General features: G+C 30.2%; 2 protein-coding genes across 3 annotated transcripts in view; one reads left to right on the forward strand and one right to left on the reverse strand.

The window, feature by feature from the left end:
* Window positions 1-13,062, forward strand: part of LOC136969630 (6-phosphofructo-2-kinase/fructose-2,6-bisphosphatase 4-like) — a 61,057-nt gene extending 47,995 nt beyond the window's left edge. Inside the window, exon 15 of one of the 2 annotated variants that reach the window (XM_067263892.1) lies at window positions 12,892-13,062. In XM_067263892.1, the coding sequence (XP_067119993.1) occupies window positions 12,892-12,951 (60 nt within the window). In that variant the 3' untranslated portion in view covers window positions 12,952-13,062. Of the gene's footprint in view, window positions 1-3,322; window positions 4,086-12,891 lie in introns of those variants that run through there. The other variant, XM_067263900.1, reaches the window with a different exon arrangement.
* A 2,021-nt stretch (window positions 13,063-15,083) lies between these two features.
* LOC136969588 (neuroglian-like) overlaps window positions 15,084-23,984 on the reverse strand; it is a 146,973-nt gene continuing 138,072 nt past the window's right edge. Inside the window, exons 22-23 of the mRNA XM_067263815.1 lie at window positions 18,886-19,096; window positions 15,084-17,297 (exon numbers count right to left, since the gene is read on the reverse strand). Of these exons, the coding sequence (XP_067119916.1) occupies window positions 17,087-17,297; window positions 18,886-19,096 (422 nt within the window). The 3' untranslated portion in view covers window positions 15,084-17,086. The remainder of the gene's footprint in view (window positions 17,298-18,885; window positions 19,097-23,984) is intronic.

The raw sequence follows: 23,984 nt of genomic DNA on the forward strand, positions 1-23,984 counted from the left end.
CTAAAAACATAATAGAAGGGGTTTCATTCAAATTTAATTGTTTTTAATGGAGATATCTTGCCAATTTTCTATCACATATAAAACTAGTTTTTTAAATTTCCATTTAGAAATTATTTGCACAACATAAACTTGAATTTTATTGTGGAAATATAAGAAAATATTAATTCATAAATTGATTTTTCTGCCTGATTATGTTTGAATAAGACCTGATTTTATTTAATTTAAATAAATAGAAGTATAAATGTATTTCCAAAAGTATTGGAAATTAAATTTATGAAGCAGTTTTAGAAAGTTTAATAAATTATTTTTATATAGATTATTAATATATTAATATAACCCTGCATTAAATCATTTATGCTTAAAATTCTGAATTTTTATGTTCTGATTTATTTTAAAACTCAGTGTATTTTTTATAGTTTTGAGTACAAAATTAATATCAAAACAGAAACAAAAAAAAACTATAAATTATTATTTTCTATAATATATAAAAATCATTAAAGCTTGTATAAAATTAAAATGTAACTTTATTAAATTCAACAGCTACATAAGTAATAAAATGATCATTTTTTACATCTACAAAGAGTTGTATTGAAATTAATTTTCATTCTGTTGATATTTTATTTATTTGGGAGGCAATATAATTGACTTTTAGAATGTTTTTTTTTTCTTTTTATATATAATAAAGATTAGATACATTAGATCTATTGGATTCATTAATGAAATTTTGTTTTATTAATGTAAACAAATTTATATGGTTAATAAAAAATAAATAAACGTAAGAATATATAGTAAAATATTAGAATGAAAAGCATTTAATAGCATCTGTGTGAACAGAGCATACATAGTTATGGAAATAAAAATTTCTGAAATTTTTTAAATCTTCATTTTATCCATAAACAGAAACAGATAAGTTATCAAAATACAGTATTTGTAATTGCAGCATAAACATTTTTTGTGTGCACAAAATTAATTTAATAATGTTATTGATATTGATTTGTCACAAAATCTTATCTTGAAGATATATAATATAACCAAAATCTAGTTTTTAATAGCCAGTTATACAGTTAAATTGCTGAATTCAGGCTAAATTAATTGTGAATATTTATCAAAAAACCTACCTGAAAATAATCTGGCAACTTAGAATATATGATTGGCTATTAAATTGAACTTTGATTATATAATGTATTAATATTTATACATCATGCTAGAATAAGTATGAAAGCTAACAGAACTTTAGAGGTTTTGAGCCTTAATGTCCCCAATCAGTACAGTGGCAATTATCCTATACAGTCTAAATAAATATATATTTGAAAGCAAAGATTTGAGAGAGATTTTAAATAGTATCTTAATGACAAGCAAAAGTTTTAGATTCAAATTCCCTTCTATATTGATCTTTCAAAATTTTCTAAGTTGTTTAATTAAATTCAGAATATTAGGAAAACTTCATTTTAATTGTTTTTATGTTCATTAAATAATTTAGTAATATAATGTTAACAATAGTTGTATATAGTCAAATTATGTTTTTATGAAATCAATAAGTAGTTGAACTGTTAATAAGCAAATAATGTCCAAAGTGTAATTTTCAGTATATAAAATATATTTGTCCACCTCAAAGAATGTAAGCAAAATTCCATGTATAAAAAATATGCATATTTTCATGAGGAATCAATTCTTTATTCTCTGGTAATATAAGAAATTTTGATTCTCCCAAGCAACACCATATTGAATTGATAATGCCTAGACAAAAAGAATGAAATTGCTATTTCTGTAATAGCTTGGCTAATTAAGCACAGTCAACCGTTTTATTTATTCCTTTTCATTATTATATAAAACCAACCATTGACATTTTGCTGACAGCTCATTATATTCATCATTGTTATTATTATATTGTGCTTTTTGTTTTGCTGTTTCTGTCTTTTATTCCATATGAATAAAAGACATGAGATTCTTTTCCTTTCACTTTTGTATGGGATCTTTTTTTTGTCCATACCATAATTATTTCTAATTAATCATCAGCATTAACATTTGTTAAATTATACTTTATTTAATAATAATTTATCAATGCTACTTTCAATAAAATATCTTCTGTTTCATTATATCCAATTGCAAATCTGACATTTCTATCAGCCAATGTAATGATAAATACATGTTTGAAGAACTCTTTTACTAATCTTTTAGTAATATTAAAAACATTTTAAAAAATAAACAATACTAATTTGAAAGCATCAATCTCATGAATCAAGAATTATCTTTAATAATTCCTGATTCATGGGACCTGGGGCTATGGAAATTGATGAGATTCTGAATTAATGATGGGCATGTCAATTTCAACATAACTGTTTATGGCTTACTGACTAGAATCAGTGAAAGTGTGGTTAATAAGCCAAATAATGTCTTTACGTTGATTTATTCTTGATTAAATATTAAATTTTATTGGCTCACTAATCAATCAAAACTGAATTAAGCATGAATTATTACTAATTGTATTCATTGTGCATTTCAAACAAAATAGTTGTATATCTGATAAAAAAAAAAGAGAGAGAGATTTAACTTTGTAATCAATTAGATACATTTTAATTTTTTATGTTTTATATGCATGTAAAGAGTTAATTTTACTGTTTTAAACATGTTTTAATGTTTTAGTACTCTATATCATAATTGCATTCAATCCATATTGATTGGATGATGGTAAACCTGTAAGAACGAATAACTGTGACTTACACTATTATAAATTTTTATTGCTTGTGATGATTATTTCAATTTGTATTTCATTTGAAATTTTGTTTTTGTTTGTTATTTATAAGTTGTTTTAGTTTTGTTAGCTTATTTTTAAATACACTTGAAATATTTAATCAGTAATTGATGTGTCAAATGTAACTTCCAAAATATTACCAAACCTGAAGAATGGGTGTGTAATGTTCTTATACTTTATATTAAATCTAAAATTCCAATTTTACTAGCTTAATGATTAAATTTTCTGAAATAATTTTTAATACGTTGCATTTTAATCAAAATAACAGCCAAAATTGGTTTACCTGTTCTTCTATACTGAAAAATTAGTTAAAAGTTATTAAAATTTTTTAATTATAAAAATATATAGCTTCAGCAATTACTTTTTAATCATTGTTTTGAAATGCTGTTATCATTATTTTATTACTAATTAATATTGTAATATAGTAATATTTTAAAAATGTGATTGTTTGGTGTTCAAAAATACTATCATTTTTTGAATATTAAAAGATTTTTTTGACTATAGATTCAATGTTTTTCAGTCATTACTTTTTAGAAAGGGCACATTGGTACATAATTTTTGATGTTACAGGTCCCAGGACGTTTAGAAGACAAGTTCAGATCAAAAGAATAAGCAGTATTAGATCAGATGATAATCAGAAGAATATTTAAATATTTAATTTTGATGACTAAAAGTGTTTTTATTTTTTTATTGAAAAATGTATTTTTGCATCATATGTCTTTTTGTATTTGGAGTTTGCCACTGTGCTTAATTTTGTTTTGATACAACTCAGTCTAGATTTTACATTAGTAACAAAAACAAATTACATATGAGATATTAAAATTATATCAAATTTTATGTAGAACATATTTGAATAAAATGGAGATGTATTTTATTAAAGAACGATTTTGGGTTATAATGTTTAGATAATTAACTATACAGTATTAACGAGAATTTATATATGGAATTTTTAGACTAAAATTAGAAGTTGAAAATTTTGAAAAGATAAATCTATACAATTTTGTATAGAATGATATTTGAAATAATATAGAAACAGTATGTTCATAATTTGATAATTTGTAAATTTAAAATAAAAAAGTAATACTTGCATCTTATTTTGCATGTTGAGTGAATAGTAAAGCTTTTTATAATGACTAATTGTGAAATCCTATTTAAAGCAAAACAAGTAAAAATGCTTACAGCTGCTATAAATATCTTTGCATGGTACTTAACTCTTAACAATTTAATGTAAATTATTTGCTTTAAAAGCTTGACATTGTAATCAGGATAATCCTGGTTGTACACTGTAAAACTGTATTCTTTATTGCTAAATAAAGATTAATTATGACGATAATGGAATTTTATTTTTAAATGTAAACAGTTTAGTTTGTTATTTGACTTCAACACTGTTTATTGCAATGGGTAAAATTTAAATTATCCCTATTAGAAATTATAATCTAATGATCTTCATTAATGTATAATTAGACATGATAAGTTTAAAATATTATGAATAACATATTATTTAGATTATTAATCAATTTCTGTTTTTTATAAGACTGATTGATTTATTTGGTATGGTTAACTTTGTTAAAAAATAATTTTAATGAATAAGAATTTGATCTAATCTAATAAATTTCTTATTAAACATTCACAGACACCTTCTGTACTGGTTCCAGCAGGTACAGTACATTTTATTGGGAAAAAATGAAAGTTTTTCGATTACTTTCAGAGACTTTAATCAGGTTATATGTTTCCATAAATCAAATGCTATTACTCAAACAACTTTTTAAAAAAGGAACAGTCTATATGCAATGTGATCATATTCAAATACAAAAAAGTAAAATGTATGCGCATTACATTTTATTTTTTGAATTTGAATATTGTTTGAATAAAAAGTTGTTTGAGTAATAGCATTTGATTTGTGGAAACATATAATAACCCGACGAAGGTCTCCAAAAGTGATCAAAAAACTTTCATTTTTTCTCCCAATAAATGTACCTGCTAGAACCAATATGGAAGCTGTCTGTATTTTTATTATTTTCTTATTAAATATAATAATTCTAAAAATTATCATATACATTTAAAAATAAACATCTTTTTATTTTATAAAATGATTTTAAATTCATCAAAATAATAATAATCATCATTACTTTCCTTGAAAAAGTTATGATAGAATATGGTTGATTATAGTAATAAACATATAAATTACATATTTATTTAAAGAACTTGATATCCGGATAGAAAAATGTTTTTAAAAGTGTTTACAGATTAAAATCCGTGTCCATTGCTAACATGTTAAATCTTCTAACTACTAAGCTAACAACACACATTTTACAGATTTTTCTATCAAAGAATAAAGATGCAGATCTCCCTCCAATAATTTTAATATTTGTAAAATTTTTTAATAATAATTTACTGACAGATTTCAGAAGTATTTAATTTTGTGTTTATCTCTGAGCTGTTTTCAAATTGGAAAGATATATAAATACTATGTTAATTTAGATTTAACATTTTATAGTAGCATGGGATTTGGCATTAATCTACTATGCAGCAAGCTACCTTCTTATCAATTTTGATCTTTTCTTCAAACACTTAATTGAATTTTCTTTAATGCAATTTTTCTTTATTTAAATGTTTGCAATCTTTTTTAATTTATTTTTTATTTGGTAAAAAATTATAAATGCTTTAAGTATTTTTAGAAATAAAGTTTTCAAACAAAATCTTATATTTTATCTTTAGAAAGTATAGATATATATGACCATACATCAAGGTAACCATTTAATCAATATGTTAGATTTCTATGGCTAAAAGGAAAACTTTTTCCTCAGCCTTGTAATAAAAGTATGGAGAACTGTTAATCCAAATGATATCTCAGTATAATCCTGGTTAATGTTTATTTTGTTCTGGTGGACATATTTTTTATATTCTGTGGTAGAGTTTCCACTTTGATTCTTGTTTCATTAGCCACTTGTTTGTGTTTCGTGATTAACTATTCTGAGATAATGTTGAGAAAAATTATGAAGAAAAATTGTTCTCAAACAATTAGAGAATTCAGCATGTTATCAATCATAGATTCAGAACCACCTGATAAATGTATTCTGTTCATATTTTATTTTTCTAAGTTATTTATTGGTTTGAATCTTTTTGAAATTTTCACAATTTAACCACAAACCATTCAGAAAAACTCTTTTTAATAGAGTTATGTTTGGTAATGTAAAAAGAAACAAATGAACAAAGATTATATTTTTCTTTTACACATTAGGATTTACACTTTGGATATTATTTGTTAGTATGAATGATTATTATTTTCAACATAATAATCAATATTTTATCTTCAGAAGCTCTCTTGGTCATAGATAATTCATTTAATTTATAATAATAATTTTCTATGAAATTAAAATATATAAAGTTAGTTAAATCAAATTTTAAAGTAAATATAAAATTAATTTACAAAATAGTTAGTATAATTTCTGTTATGTTTAAAGTGAAAAAATATAGTAATTTCATTGATTATATGCGATTTAAACACGAGGGGTAAATTTTATTTTCTGTTCGGAACAGTGCCTTTATTCCTTCAAACACAATGAAATGTTAGCTAAATACACCAGACTGTTCAACATCCTTTATTCAATTCTTTACCTTGCTCAATACATTAGCCAAGTCATGTTTCTGGCTTAAGAGCCCCTTTTCAGTCAACTCTACAAAGATAATTTATTCTGTTACTACATTATACTGTATATTTTTGTTTAAATAAGTTCTAATGTACCTGTAAAATAAGACCTGGGCTTATCATAGTTGTAGAAAAAGGTTGCAAACATTTCATTTCTAAAACAGTGTCCGAATTGTTAAATTATCTCTACATATTACACTGTAAATGAATTCACCATCAGTACGTTATTTATTTACATAATAAACCTACTCAACTTTTCACATACTTCTTTTTAAATTTGTAAAAATTCTTAAAATATCTTAAAACATCTTAAAACTATGGTATAACTTCTAAAACATTGTTATAAAACCTGTCAGTTACATTCTTCTGCTAACAGTCCATTTGGGACATTACACCCAGCACTTCTGACAACTTGCATATTTTGTGGCTTGCTAATTTTGATAACATTAACCAACTGATGATGATATCTGTATTTACAAAAAGTGGAGTTTACTATATCTGATATTGATTTGTCAATAAAAAAGTAACATGTCGTGTAATAGAAAAAGCATTAGACTTTTAAAGAATAAAGTTATCCTAATAAACTAGTAAATGTCTTGCATTGGAATAAATAAAGCATATGATTATTAATAAAATTTGAAATAGATAAATTTAATTAATTACTATATGTATTTAATTTTTAATTTCATAACTGTGAGAAGTGCAATTTCAAATTCCATTTTTATACACACACTTTTTTAATATAGTAATAAATGTATATTAAAAACTTATTACAATTCTTGATTCTAGAATCTTTGAAAGGTTTCTAAAGTTTTGAAAAACTTCAGACTTTTAATAAGGGTAACACAGGACTGATTCTTCCATCATACACTTTAGGCACATACCTGAAATGTATGATGGAAGAGTCAGCCTTATGTTTACCTTTAGTGAAAGTTGAAAGTAAATGTTCCATTAGACACTTTAGGCACATGCCTAGAGTGCCTAATGGAACATTAGTCTATGTCATATGTTGGGGATGGTTAAGTATGAAAGCATTTGCAGTGTTTTATAAAAAATTTTTATTTTATAAGAAAAAGTAACAATAGGAGGCAATATACTTTTTCTTACTTAATTATCAGGTATACCTACATAATAGGTATAATTTTTATTGTATACCTACATGGCTACACCTTCCATATTAAGTCAACTCCCAAACATACAATAGACTACTACTAGGTTAGATATAAATTATGGATACCATATTAAAGAGCCTATGGCAAAAGTATATTATACAATCACACACTTTCACTGAGAGACTTAAGATATTAACTTTCAATATATGATATACTCATAAATGGGTGGAAGCCTTTTACCAGTGCGCGTATCATCACTCTAAACCAAGTAACTACAAATGTTTTCGAACCTTAACGGCTCTTCTTCAGGTAACGATCCCCTAACAGAATGCGCTTTGATTCAAAATTGTGAAGAAATGCGATCCGGAACATTGTCCCGACCCGATGACGTCAATACGGACTTGCACGCTACGCTTGTCGTGCTGTAACTTATCGTTTTATCTAGTAGGGCCTGCCATGCTGTCGATACAGCTATTTTGTTCTTGTAGTTAATGCAATTACCATCATTAATGATGGTAATTCAAAGGTAATTTTTAATATATGAAGCATGCAATGCCATAATGTTGTAAATGCCAAAAAACAAACTTTTCAGGAGAGAGAAAAAACACTTTTTCTAATGAACAAACTTTAATCAAATGCTATAAAAATTATTTTAACAATTTACACTTTGGAATAAAACATTGGGTTTAATTTCAAACACCTAAGTATGATAGTAAGGAAACAAAAAAGTTTAAAAACAGGGTTAGAGCCATAACGTTGTAAATGCCAAAAACAATTGCAATCAAAATTAATATTTCTACAGCTGAAAAATAGTTTTGAATACCAAAAACTTACATTTAAATTATTAAACACAATTTACAAATTCAATATCAATTTTAACATTAAAAACTGGCAATAATCTATTAGTGACTGCTTCCTGGCTTCAACAATGTTGGGCCCACAGTTTTGGTACTTGAACTGGGCTGTAATCTTTATCAATTGTAATATAATTATGATAAATAAAGGAAAATATAAACAATAAGGTATTAATTTAGTGTAATAAAAGTTAAAATGTATTTAAAAACTTCAAATTTGAAAGATTAATGGAAGTATAAATAAATAACGACTAACCCGTTACAAAGCTATACATCCACAAGAGCCGAATTATCGGGCTAGAGTTGGCTATAATAAATAAATAATTAATAAGACAATTTGGCACTAGAGCTTGGCATTAGGCACCATCTCTTACTAAACTTAATAATTATAATTAAATTAAATAAATAATTTTAATAATTTGGAACTGGAGGAAAAGAAATCGGCCCGAAGCGGGACTCGAACCCGCAACTTCTGCTATCCGTGCAGACACGTTACCAGTTACGCTACCCGATTAATGGAAGTCCGAATATCATTTTGAAATATCAAATAATAAGGTGATACAGGTTAACTATTAATAAACTGGGATTCAGTTATCCGGTTCAGCGTAAAAAACTCACTGCGTTACAAATTGGAATAACAAAATGATGTAAATGTAAACCGTAACATTTTATGCGCCAAAAGTCACATGGCTTGCACTTTGGCACTTGAATTTATGTGCAAGCCATAATGTTTTATCTTCAAAATATAGCCACTTAGAGCGCCACTATTGCCACAATATTTTTTTGTAGGAAAAAACATTGCCTTTAAAATTCATTTCTTCAATAAAACGTATTTTGAGAAAAATGACATTTACAACCTTATGGCATTGCATGCTTCATATATCTTACACAGCATTATTAATATGATTTTGGAGGTTGCAGAACATATTAAATTATTTTTCATTTTTTAAAGTAATTATATCATTTGATTCTAAGATATTTTGTATATCTTAAAAATAATTAATTCTATTTAGAGATCCTGGGAAACAGTTCACTTTTATCCCGGAATCCTGGGTCAAGAGAAACACTGGGAAATGAGAAACCCTAGAGCTCAGTATTTTGAACAATGCCATGAAAAATGTTGGCAAAAGATTAAGTTTGCAAGAAATGTAGAGGCAGTTATTTGCATAATATTGTCTTCCACTCTTAATTTCCTATCTCTCAGGATTACATTGTTAATAAAAACTTCATTTTACCTCAAAATTCAATTCTTATTAAACCAAAGTAAATCCTGCAACTCTTATTGAATTACCTTGTATAATTAAGTGGAGTTAATTTTATTTACAGAAGTCACCACTGAACTTAGACCAGGCTGCAGTTAATGTGTCATCCAATAAATAAGTTTAAAAAAAGTATCTTTGATTCATTGCATGAATGCTTTACATAATTTAGAACAAATATACAGTAATTAATCTTTATTTTTGCTAAATATCAACTTGATATCTTGCAAGTTTAACAAGATTGAGCCAGTCAAACTTGAGTCATCAAAAAACATAGACTGCTGCGTCATGCCCGTCAATGAACGTAGACCATTGCATGTTTAATATTTTGTTGCATCACCTTTGCGACCAAAACACCTTCCATATGTTTCAGCATGCTGTTGACTAGGTGTTCACATTCATCTGCCGTTATGGAATTCCAGATAGTTAAGATGAAAGCTTTTAGTCCTTCAACAGTCCAAGGGTGTATCTTTCGCAGATGTCTCTTCATAATGTAACATACATTCTCAATTGGTGAAAGATCTGAGCTGTTGGATGGCCAAGGAAGAACTTCTATGTTCTTTTCTGCAAGTCACTGTTTTGTTTTTCTGCTTGTATGACATGTGGCCCCATCCTGCTGGAAAATGCAGGTTCTATTTGGATATAGCTTTGCTATGGATGGAAGTAAATACTGTTGTAAAATGTTAATGTATTGCTCTGAAGCAAGTGTTCAATCAACAAATGTCAACTGACCCACACCACTGGTGCTCATACATCCCCAAACTATGAAGCTGGAAGGAAACTTCACTGAGTGGTATCACAATGATGGCTCATTAGCTTGACTGGCAGATCAAATGACACGTTTACTTTTGTCTGTTGCTGATAATTCAAAGTTTGATTTATCAGACCACAGAATTTCATGCCACTTTTGTTGAGACCAGAGACCAAATTTGGCTCACTGTGCCTGTTTCTTCTTTTGATGTGCTGTTAGCAAAGGTTTCTCACGAGACTGCAAGAAGTGCAGTCTCGTGTTAAGATGCACTTCTTGCAGTCTCCTGCATGTTGTCGAAACAGATACATTCTTTCCAGTTTTTCACTGATGTCCAGGAGCTTTGTTAGGTATAACATGGCTGTGGTTAGTGTAATAAACAATAATCTGGTGCACTGTTGATCTTGCTTAGCATTAGCTCTTTTCTAATAGCTCTCTCAGACATGCTACGACTTTGTTCAGCAATCATAGCATTCCTTAAATCTTCTGAAACAGCTTTTTCACTGGTCATTGTAGACAAAATGTAAAGGTTTGTAAATAAAACTAAAAAAGCACCTTATATCATTCACAGGATCGCTGCAAGCTAAAGTGAGGCTAAAATAATCAGTTGTTTCAGAAATACTGCAATCGTAACATTATTTAAATGCAAATTATCGGCTGGTCTGTGTTCATTGACATGGATGATGCAATGGTCTGTTTTTTGATGCCTGTGACTCAAGTTTGACAGGCTCAATTTTGTTAAACTTGAAAGATATCAAGATGATATTTAGCAAAAATAAAGATTAATTACTATATATTTGTTCTGAATCATGTAAAACATTCATGCAATGAATCAAAGCTACTTTTTTTAAACCTATTTATTGGATGACACGTAACTGCGGCCTGGGCTAAGTTTAGTGGTGACTACTATATAAATTTATATTAATATAATAATTTTAATAAATATGCAAACAAAGATCAAATATATTAAATTATCTGGAGTTAGTATGAGAAAATTTAATATGACAACAAAAAACTGAAATCCTTCCAGTAATAATGTTATAATGTTTTAACAAAATAAGAATGTTTTTGTCCTTCTGAGGTCTGCATCAGGTTTAAAAATATAAGTTCTATAATGGAATGTCTGCAGAATTCAAATTGTTATAAATTTGAATTCTGCAGACATTCCATTTTAGAACTTGTATTTTTAAATCTGATGCAGACCTCACAAGGAGATCAAAAACATTTGTATTTCATTAAAATGTATTACTGGAAGGACTTGACTATTCTGTAACACAAAGTATACAACAGAAAACTCCAGTTTGCAGAGAAGTTTTTTCCCTACTGTATTTATGACAACAATAATGATGATTAAAATTTAAAGATAATTTTTATATTTTGAGAAGTAGTCTATAAAATTTAATAATAATAATACTATACTGTGTATTTCTACATTAAAAGAAGTTTTTATCTAAAAATATTAAAATATAATAATTTTCACATTGTGTTGAAAGTATCATCGATTAAATTTTGGTTTAACAATGGCAAAGTAGATGAAAAAGAGAGAATATATTCCATTTCTTTTATTTTTTGCTCTTTCTGACCTGTGGGCATTAAGAAGGCCTTGATTTTTCATGTTCATTATGAGTCCAGCCAAGCCCACAATGGGAGTAGCCAGGTGATGAGTGATGAGGTCCAATATATCCTGTGCAGACTGCCCATAAAAAAATTCTTAGATGGAATCCAGACAAGCCACTCTAAGTTCTTCAGAGTGGCAGGCTAAGACCTTAGTTGCTATGGCCATATAACCATGAAATATCCTTATTAATTAAAAATTAGTGTACAGGTATACCTCGCCTTACGTCTGTAATTGGTTCCAGGAGAGGCAACGTAAGTCGAAAAACGACGTAAGTCAAATTTACTTGTGTAGTCACGACGTAAGTCGAAACTACGGTGGAAAACACCAATAATGAGCACTTAAAGACCACTAAATAAGACAACACAGAAACACAGATGTTTTCATGTTTCGTTCTCTAGGATTTATGATGATTATGTTAACATTTACTGTAAATGTACATATTTTAATATGATTTTATGTGTTTTTAATGCTTTTCTAGCTATATTACGACTTCAATATTTGTGGCGGACGGATGTAAAGTCGAATAAAATGACTTAAACTTGATTTTTATTTTTCCATATACTTTTCTGACAAACGACGTATAATCGAGAACGGCGTAACTCGAAATGATGTAACTCGAGGTATACCTGTATAATGAATAACAATTTTAATGAATGTTATTTTTCACAAAAATTCAGTTGTTGTATAAAATAAGATTAAATAATTATATTTTAAACCAGTAAGAATATGTTTCAAATCTATTTTTAGGTTTAATATACCTTATATTTGTCAAATATTGAATATACTTTTTTAAGATTCTATAAATTTATAATTTTTAGATAATCTTAATTATTTATAAAAATGTTTTGCAGTATTATGAATTATTTATTATTAAAAACTTAACATGTTCGTCTTTCTAGAATTGTGAAATAGAAAGATCCAGAGAAGATGCACTGGTCACAGTACCTCTTCACTTCTGATGCATGATAAATGTCTTTAATTAATCAACAAATACCATAAATACTGAAAATAATATTCAATCAAATATTACCACAAAATTTTTATAATAGTCAGTATATATATTTATTTATATATCCATTTTTAGATATTTAACTTTCAACATAAACTTTTATTTGATACACAGTATATCTGATGTCCAGTATATCAAGAAACACAAAATATTCATTACAAAGGGTTTGGTTCTAATTGATATTTGAAACATTTACTGATTTCTCATATCTTAAACTCCAAAATATTATAAAGAATTGTTTATTCCAAAATAATGCTTATTACATTAATGTTTTTTTATATTATTTTTCAAATTTTGAAATAATTGATTTATGATGCAATTTTTTAACAAAACGCTTGTCTTCCATTTAATAGAATGTTATGTGATAGAGTAGAATATCTGAAATATAATTAGAAGTTCAATGCAATTTATCAATAGTGCCAAATTACTCGCACAAAGAAATGTTTTACTCAAACTCAATTTATAAATGGTTATCAGTAAGAAATAAAATTATTTTTTATGTATTAATATATCTAATACTAAAAATATTCATTTTGTAATTTGTTTAATGCAAAAATAAAATAAATAATAATGGATAATAATGGAGACTGTAAAATACCAAAAAATTATATTTACTATATTTTTAATATGTTTACTTGATACTTTTACTCAGTTTTCTTACTGTCCATGCTCATATTAAGCCAAAATATTGCAATAATTTAATTTCACCAATCATATAAATATGGAGAAATTTAATAAATTCTGAATTATTAATGTGCAACGACAAATAAGCTTAAATAATAATTTTATAAAAACTATGCAATTTTAACATATTTATTAATAAATTTTATTTACAATCTCAATTAATAAAAAATATATATGACTGATTATATTCATTTAATTAAGAAATAACTTGATAAATTGTGACACTGCAAAAATTAATTAAATTTTGACAGTTTTAATTATTTAATAATTAATTTTTCTAATTATTGTTATAATTTGTAATCTTAGCTGAAGTTGCAAAGTATTTAAATTCTTTTGTGTAAATTAGAAGTTTCTGTAGTATAGTAAATTAATTAACATATAATATATCTAAAAATAAGTTTGACCTGTAGTTAAAGAGCTAATTTTTTAAATATAAATCATAATATTTGAGTTAAGAAATAGTTCATTTAAAAATGTCAATGATATTGATATTTCAATAGCAATAATAAACAATACTTGTTCCACATTTGTAAATATTCAACTGTGAAGAAAAAGATTTTACTGTCAATCAATAGGTGCTATGCATAAAGAGTTGTTGTAATATTTTGACTGTTGTATAGTTTATTAGAATTTTAGAGAGAAATATTTATCTTTTTACAATAGTAAATGAATATGCTATACATTTACATAAATTTACTATAGAAACTTTCTTTATTATAGATACTTTCAATTTATTAAAAAAAAATATTGGAAAATTCAGATATATTTTTAAGGTTTGTTTCTTTGTAAGATATTAATTTTGGCAGGCTGATAAGTTACTGCCCTAACACAAGCAAACACTGTATAGTACATGAATGACTGTACATATTACTCAACATATTCCCCCTTCCTGCAGTGGCATTCCAAAGTTTTTATCTCATTAAAAAAGTTCAGAATATTGGTCCTCCCAACAATTCCTCTGTAGTCCATGTCTTCCTTTTGGGTGTCTTTTCAGATGAGGAAAAGATGTAATCTGAGGGAAGTTAGAAATAAGGTGGATGTTGGACTCATTTGAATGTTAATTTGCTCAATTTGGTACTGTTTTTTTCTGAGAAGTGCATCAACTCTATTTTATTCAATTGGGCATTGCAACTTTGTCCAAACCAAATGCTGAGTGTCTTATCATTCATTTTCAGTAAAAGTATCATCAAAAGTTTATTCAATTGTGTTGCATCATCCATTTCTGTCTGTTAAATAGGTCAGGCCAAGAACTTATCAGCCTGCCTTCATAAAATAATGATTTTCATTAAAATTTGAAAATATTTTTATAAAAACTACAATTTATAGGTATTGTAATTCTGTATTGTTTTCAAATGATAGAATCAATTTGTTTGATGCTAATAAAATAAATAAATCACATTTACAGACAAAAAATGTCTTTTATTTGGAAGTCTTGTAAAGAAATGTAAGTTGTTCATTAATTTTCTTCCCGTATAAATCAACCAGGAAAGCAGACCAGGCACTACAAAGCTTCAATTGTTCGGACATACGTTAGGCAGCTTTTTACACTTGCTCTGTATTTTGTGCCTGATCTGGCAAATAGAAAGAAAACAAATTACATCTTGTTCCATTCTGTTTGTGGCAACAACAGTTTTGATTTATATTAATCTCACAAGACGTTTCAGGAAAAATGTCAAAATTATATGTCGGTAAATGAATAAATTTACAAAATTATTCCGAACGTAACAATAAATAAATAAATCTTGCCATAAACAGTTTGAAACAAGAAGTCTTGCATTATTAAATTATGCATATTTGTTGACAACATCGATAAGAGATTTCTACCTCTTTAAAATGGACATGTAACTTCACAGACTACATAAAATCATGAGAATTGACATTACAAAGCTATTTGTGCAGTCATAAAATCCTACTGTTCACACCATAATAAAGTAAAAAAAAATTCTTTTTAATATTGAAAATATTGACTTTCAGCAACATTAAATACTATATACTGTAAACACACATCTTAAACTTGCTACGTGACTAAATGCTTCGGCCATTAGATTCGACATCGTTACATGATGCAATCTCCTTAATGGCAAATACAAATCAATAGATCTGGCACTGTAGCAACCACATTAGTTGCTAACAACTTACATCAGTTTAATATACAGTGAAATACTAAAACAAAATGAATAGCATATGATAATGGCCCTGAATATTTACATATCTGTGTATATGGCAATGCAATTGCTACTGTTATCTTACTTTATAACTACAAGCTCAGCGCAAAAGTTATCGCACATTACAAATTCAGATTTAAGTATGCATTGCAGGATGCAAATTTTCAAATTCTATAGTGAATAACGAGGCATATTTACCATCAATAATTATGAACTTTACATAACACTATATAGTTTACATTATAACTCTCCTAAACGTCTCACCCAAAAAATTTCAATAATTTCAATAAATTGAAAAATAAAATGAAATAAAAATAATAAACATTTCTGGTCCTCTTAATAATCAAAATATAAAATTGTAAATATTCTGTAATTTCACCATTAATAAGAATGTTAATAAAATTAAATAATGAATAAATCATAAATATTCATAGCTGTGATGCTGCAATACAAAATAAATAATTTTTAATTTTATTCTATTGTTTATTATGACTAAGGTTCTTAAATATTTTTATTTTACATTTTATATGTAATGATGTGTATTTTCTATTATACAGGCTTTTTTTTTTCTTTTTTTTGGAAGCCTTCTAATGTGAAATCCATCTATTGATCATAAATAGTATATTGGTTCAAATTATTAAACATATAAAATGTACAACTCAGTAGAAAAAGAAATTTATGTATAACATGAAAAAAAATATCACAAAATCCTCTGAAGAGGATTTTAAAAAGGAGAAAAAGCAGAAAATTAATTGCCACTCAAACAAATAAATATGTACTAATGACTAACATTTAAGAGATCTTAGACAGTTAATAGCAGCCTGTTCGATTCTTAATTCAAAAATTTAGTGTGCCTGTTATTAAATTAAGATGGAAAGCATTACATGCATAGAAGCTTCACTAACCTCATTTATATGACTTTGGAAACTGCAGAAAATCATATTCCCTGGTTTTATAATAGTTAGGAACAAAGAAGCAGTGGCTGTTCCACTAGATCCTGAATTAAACAGGTTGCCATACAATTGTAAATAGTATTCACATTTCAACCTAACAATTGCATGTGGTGCCATTTTACAAATGACCTAGACTTTACTGTGATGATTATTTGGTTAAGTTTTGTTCAAACAAATGTATACCAAATATGCAGACAGGCTACAATGACTCAGTAAGGCAATGTCCATAAGATTTAAGATTAAAATGGCCTGAAGACTCTGTACACAGGCAAAATGAATTATGCTACACAAACGTAGCAAGTGCAGACGGTGATGTAGTGTCCTCCTCTTTTTTCTTCTTTGCACCGTACTGGCCGATGAACGAGCCGTCTTCTGTAAATTTACTATTTTCTCCCTCTCCATACTCAACCATACTGTCTGTCTCACTTTCTGGACCTTTTATACTACTGTTCAAAGATGTTCTACTACCACGAGGAGGATTTTGATTTTCAACACTGAAATATTAAATAACAATATTACTATCATTACACACATGCATTAATTAATTTCTTAAATCATTTTTTACAATATAAATATACAAATTTCACATAGAAACTATTTATATTTAATATTAGAAACTAAAAAAAAAAAAAAAACAGGAATATACAGAAGGGGTGCACATAAGCCCTGTAAAATACTTCAATGTGACAGGTCACAAATATTTTAATCAAAATCAGGTATGCAGTAGAACAACAAAAATTTAAATTTGCATGTTGGTCTTCTACATAGGTTAAAATATAAACAAAAAGCTTGTAAACATATTTTACTTTTATATGTATTTTATTTTCATGTTTTTTGGTTTGTATATTTCTATTTTAATCTACATATGTGTTAGCACTATTTTAATTTAAATTTATATTGATCATATAAACTTAACATAACAAATCTAATAATATGAAATAACAAATATTTGCTTAATGCCAATGAGTACATTTTAACCTTGTGTAGCCCATAACACTTACCAGTAATATCTTTTGCCCAAAATTATACAATATACATTATTATGTTAAATTTTAACTGATAAAGCATTAGGTTGACCAATATAAGGACTAGATATACATTTATATCTATCACATTCTATATAATGTATATTTTTTTTATATTTGGTGACACAATCATAAATGACCTAAATCTATAACATATGCCAAGAAATTTTAAAATCAGCAAATCCACCTGGTTTTGATTATAGAGAAATTTTTTTTATATTTCATGTACTACTACTGCTATCATTTTCCTTTAATATCTCTTACAGAAAGAGATTTTCAATATATTTTTTATATATTGTTGTTGATTGTAAGATTTCTCTCATCTTAGAAATATTCACACGGAAGGGTATAAAAAAATTTATTTATGTTAGCAATCCTACAATGTCTGTCTGTCTGTCTGTCTGCATGCCATATCAGAATCATGTTATCAGCGAGCACCTGGCCACAGGTTAATAAGTGGTTAGTAATGCGCTGAGGTGTATCCGGGGAAGTTACACCAGAGTGGTTCCTCATTGCCTTCTCTGGGGCGCAATGTTACACGAGGGGAAATGCCTTCCAGGAGGTCTTGTAAGGGAAACTGGCACCTATTCAGGTGTTACAAACATGGAGAAAACCCCAGAAAACTCCACGTGGCCAGCTCGTCCGAGGGTGGTGCGAACCCACGACCAAACTCCCAGTGTTTAGCAACAGAACCTCTCGGCCATTGGTGGGCAATCGTACAATGTACTAATTCTAATTGAAACAAATATAAAGTCAACAGTCTTGAAATTTGACACTGACAGTCACCAAAACATCTTTACACTTATTCTGTGTGTAAAAAAAAAGAGAAAAACAAATTCAATTGTTGGTTTGTTAAATCAAACATTAAAAAGTTAGTCTTTAAATTGACTTAACTTTTTGTTAAACTAAATATAAACAGTTATCTTTATTGATTTTCAAGAACCATAATTAAAAATTATTATAGTAAACTATATTCTGCATTAAAAAAAATATTCTTTCAAAGATAATTTTAAAAAATGATGATAACATAAGTAAATTGATATTTCGTCACACTTACGGTTTATTGTATTCGTTAAATCCTCCCTCTTCCGGATAATCTAATTCTCCACCTTGCGCAGCTTCTTTTTCATGTACAGAGTATTTTCCTCCTCTGTTTCTCTTAATTAGACATACAATAATCAACAATAGAAGTAACAATGCTATAGCACACATCATTCCTATAAACCATGCAGCTGTTGCTATATTTGAAGGTTCTGGAACTGTTAATGCTGAAAATATTAAAAGTAATTATTCATCTATACTTTTAATTTAGAAAATTTTATCTAGAAGTGTATGAATTAACATTTATGATATTACTGTATAATTTAATTATAAACTTTTTATTATACATATAACAACACAATTCAAATTACAATTTATTTAATAACAAAGCTCTGTTTAGAAAATTAATCTCTGCTAATTCTAATATTTTCACTTATGTTTATGATTTTTAGAATTTCATTTTTATTAAACAATGAAAATAAATACAATAGTTTTAAAAATAATTAATAAACTATGATTTATAATAAACTTAATGACAAAAACAGAAATAAATATACAAACTTCTAGCAATAACAATAGTTAAATCAAAGGTTTTTATCTGTTAATGCATTTTTGGATATTTAGGCTATATAAAATAATTACAATTGAGTCTGCAAATGATTGATCTACAGTTTCAATGACTCTTTTAACAATGTCCTTTTTAAGCCAGGAAGCAGATATGCAATTAGTGTTCTAGCAACCCAAACAGTGCTCAGACTGAATGGGTGAGTGATGATATGCTGCTTAAAAGGCACACCAGTGAAGAGAAAACTGTGTTAATTACAATGTAAGATTTACAAAAATGTTAGACAGTGATGGTGACAGCAGATATTAATTTATTTTTTCATTGCCCAATTCTTAAAAATTGCTGCATAGCTTGGAGGAATCCAATTTATCACAATTCATTCCTGAATATATATATATTCTTTGTTATATCTTTTAAATCTTAAACATCTTTCAAATGTCTTTTGAGACTCAGAAGTGCTAGAACAACAACTCAGCAATTTTGTAAACAATCGAAATTCCGACGCGATTTTAGGATCTTCACAATTTGTAACAAAAAAGTGCGAAAAATATAACATGATATGAACCGGGATTTCGGAGGTTCAAGCAGATCGAGAACACGTGTCGGGGCAGTAGACTCGTTGACTGGACCGAAGTAAAACATTTGTTCTAAAACAAACGCGACACTGTAATGAACGACAGAGGAGAATGTCCACCAAGTGAGAGAGAGGTGTCAGGTGCTCATATATAAGAATCGGGATGTACACAATCAAGAAAAGACAGGAGAGACTTATGGTCAAAGACAGCTGTTAGATCACGTGAGCCCGGGACTGTCTCTGAGGGGGAGGATAGGCGGACACAGAACATCTGGCCGATCAGTCAAGCCAGATGTCCAAGAAAGGGGGGCAAACAGTATAAATTATGAGCGTAGTTGTCAACATTCGGGCGCCATCCCCGGCCAGACTTGGTTTCCGTCTAGCTTAGAAACAGACGAATGACCAATCGGGGAAAGGGACCCAAGACCAATCGAGAGGGGAAGATTCGAGGGAAAATCGCATAAAAATCCCCGAACCAAGGTCGAGAAAGGAGAAGACGAAGCTTTCCACCTGCCTGCAAGTGTTCGTCGGAACGTCTACCAGCCGCCCACTCCCTACGCCGACGTCCGCCACCGGTTCTACGGACTCTTCTTCCCCACTGCCCCCTCTTCATCATCCCGCACCCGATCGCCGTCATCCAGAGCTCCTAGCCCAACAGACGATCTAGATCGCACCATGTATTATTCTTTTGTAAGTTCGCTTTAATGTTAAAATAAACGGTTATTGTAATCTTTGCCTCTGCTCCACCACCCACATACGATCAGTCCCTAGGCTTTTCCTGACGCGCAATTAGCTTATTGTCCCTAAATATCGGAAACTTACATTGGTGAACAAAACGATAATCGACGTTTTAACGCACTACGTTGATGCGGATCAGAGGAACTGGGACCAGATAATCTCTTATGCACTCTTACCCCTTCGACATCGTTATTGAACCAAATCGACCCCGATATGACATAAGCGAAAATTACGCGGGCGAATTAAGTGAGGATGACCTCAGCCCATAAATTAGCTCAGGAACACGCAGAAAAGGCCGCGAACGATAGGAATACCTATCGTTCATCAACCTACCTATCATCATAATTCCTACCTATCATCAACATAAGCACAAGCCGTAGAAATTTTCAATCGGAGACAGAGTCTTCGTTAATGAGGTAGCTATACCCGCGGGAGTGAAATGAAAATTGGCCCCGCGATGGCACGGTCCATATAGGATAATTGCGGAAACGAGCCCCGTAGATTTTATAGTCCAACACATCCAATCCGGGAAGACATTACATACGCATGCTAATAGGTTGAAGCCTGCAATCGCTAGGATGGAATTCGTACCATCCGATGTAGGAGAAGAAAACACCGACATTCAAAACGCAAAGTCATCAACCCCAATCGAAGCGCAAACTCAGATAGAATCGGTTGACCCTTGGAATGAAATTATTTTAGAGTCGCCGCAGCAAAGCCAGTTAGATACCACAAACGCAGCCGGAGACAGAGCGGTTGATCAACCTGCGACTCCGTCGCAACCTACACACAACTATGCTCTCCGAAGTCAAGGGCCAGTAAGCGAATATCCCTGGGTCCTTCCAAAATCCTCGGGAATTATACAGCCAGAAGTGGGGGCGTTGCGGGAAGCGGAGATTGCCGAGAGGGCTCAGCAGAATGAGGACGGCTGCCACCTCCCACTCCGACTGAATTATCCGGCAATTGTAAATGGTATCTCCTCTTTCTCTTGAAAGAGAGGATATCATCTCCTAAACTGAGAGAGATCCATTGTAAATACGCGTGCGCATTTAAACGAATTGTCGCGAAATCGGAACTAGTAGTAATGTAAACTTCCTTTTTGATAGATAACGATGGAAAAATCCGTAACAATGTATTTGTTCATGCTGATAAGTTGCATTCTGTATGAAGTATCAACGATTGTGCCCGCCTTGACCAAAGGTGTCGTATTTCTACATCAAGGAAACCACGAGCCAGTGAACCATGGTTATAGAAATATCGTTCGAAGAATATGACAATTACCTTCGTGGGTTACACCGTCACCTAACCTCTTTGACTCCTGTTGTCAAAAAAGGGGAACAGAAGCAAAATGATCCCATGAAACTCTTATAGACTTTAGCTGACGTAGAATTGACAAACTTACAACAATCCCGCGCCGACTTCGAGGCGGAATACAAAGAACTAAAATCGATAATAACTATAGGAAACCCCTCTCGAACAAAACGAGGATTGATCGACGTTGGAGGAAAAATCTTAAAATTCCTCTTCAGGACCGCTACATCGGAGGAGGTTGAAGCAATGAATAGCCGGATAGATAAACTATCCCGCAATCAACAAAAGTTTGTACATATATTAGATGCCCAAACAACCGTCATGAACCGAACCCTTCAAGCGGTCAAGGACATCCGGAAATACATCGATATGATGATCCGACGACAGGATTATTTAGATAAAGAACTTAAGATGTTCAGTTATGCATTCATCGTAAGTGCTGTCATGGAATTCCGAATCGGCGTCACGAATCTAAAACAAGCAATCGAGATGCTAGAAAACGATGGACTTAGCTCGTATTTCCTGCCATGGTCACAATTGGTAGAGACGTGAACGGAAGTAAACAAACACTTGCCCAGTGGAATTTCGCTGATCGAGATTTTAAACGAAGACAACGTCTTTAAATACTATCAATGGATAACCACTACAGCAGTAGCACTTCCGTCAACACTAAGGATTTTCGCAAAGTTCCCACTAATTACTCCTGAAGGATATTTTGATCTGTACGAAGTAGTGAAATTCCCCGCTTATTTCCCCATCTCCAAGACATTTGCCCATTATCAAACAGAATACCCGTACATCGCTTTGTCCAGGAACCGACAGGTTTACATGTTATTGGAGGCCCACAACTCACAAAAATGCACGACTGGCTTGACCACTATCTGCGCGCCGGAGGTTGCAGTCTGGAGGCCTCCGTATCAATCATGTGAATATGCCTTATTCATTGGCAGACGAGCCAACAGTAAACCAACTCTGTAAAAGAAGTGTGTCAGTTTATCCAAAACCAGTGTTCCATCGCATCGACGAGGAAGGAACTTGGATATACTCCACCCTGTCACCTTTAAATTTGGTCATCGAATGTAGTCAGCTGAAAAACCTATGACGTTCATCAGTTAATATGATTAAGCTAAATAACATGGGAATCTTTAAATTGCCTATGACTTGCTCCGGCCACGTACCCGTCGTGCAGCTCACGTCGCACTTCCAATCACGGACTTCCTTAAAAATTGCGCTTTGAAACCAGCAATACCGGACGATCTCAATCTTACGGAAGCGAGGATACTGCGGGACTATATCCAAGAAAATGTCACCTCAAACATCCTCTGAACCAACGAACACGACTGGTCATTGGAATTTCCGGGATGGAAATTACGAGATATAAGCCGAGTAATAAAATCGGTTAACACAGATATTCTTTCAATGACACCGGGTGTGTTAAATTATCCCGTCTCGGCATGGAGCCCGACCCTCACAGCCTCCATTGTTATTATTATTGCGACACTTCAAATTGGAGATACCACAAACGATTACGCTACCTGGGAACCCAAAGATCCGCGAGTCCTTATTCCTCTTTCCGACGGGAAGAGCGAATAGAACCGGACGCAGCGGAAATGATCGAACTGATACCGATAACTGCGAAAGCCGGATCATCTTCGGGTGTTCTGGAAGCAAGAAAGGACGAGAGGGAGAGGTTAACCGTATCCAAACGGGAAGAGGTTGTGACACCTCCCGTCAAGTTTGAGACTATCCTTACCCAAATGAGACGATTATAAAACGGCGCGAGAGAATTAGACCAGCTAAAATAATAGTATTTTATGTTAATCCCTTGATTAGAGAATTAAGACTCAACCAAACTTTCTTTCCCTTTTGTGTAGACGAAAATATGGAAGAAGATCGAGTTGTGACGATCCCAACGGAAAACTCAGAC

Source organism: Centruroides vittatus, unplaced genomic scaffold (assembly GCF_030686945.1).
Source record: "Centruroides vittatus isolate TY-2023 unplaced genomic scaffold, ASM3068694v2 contig_1035, whole genome shotgun sequence".
In the NCBI taxonomy this organism is placed as follows: Eukaryota; Metazoa; Arthropoda; class Arachnida; order Scorpiones; family Buthidae; genus Centruroides; species Centruroides vittatus.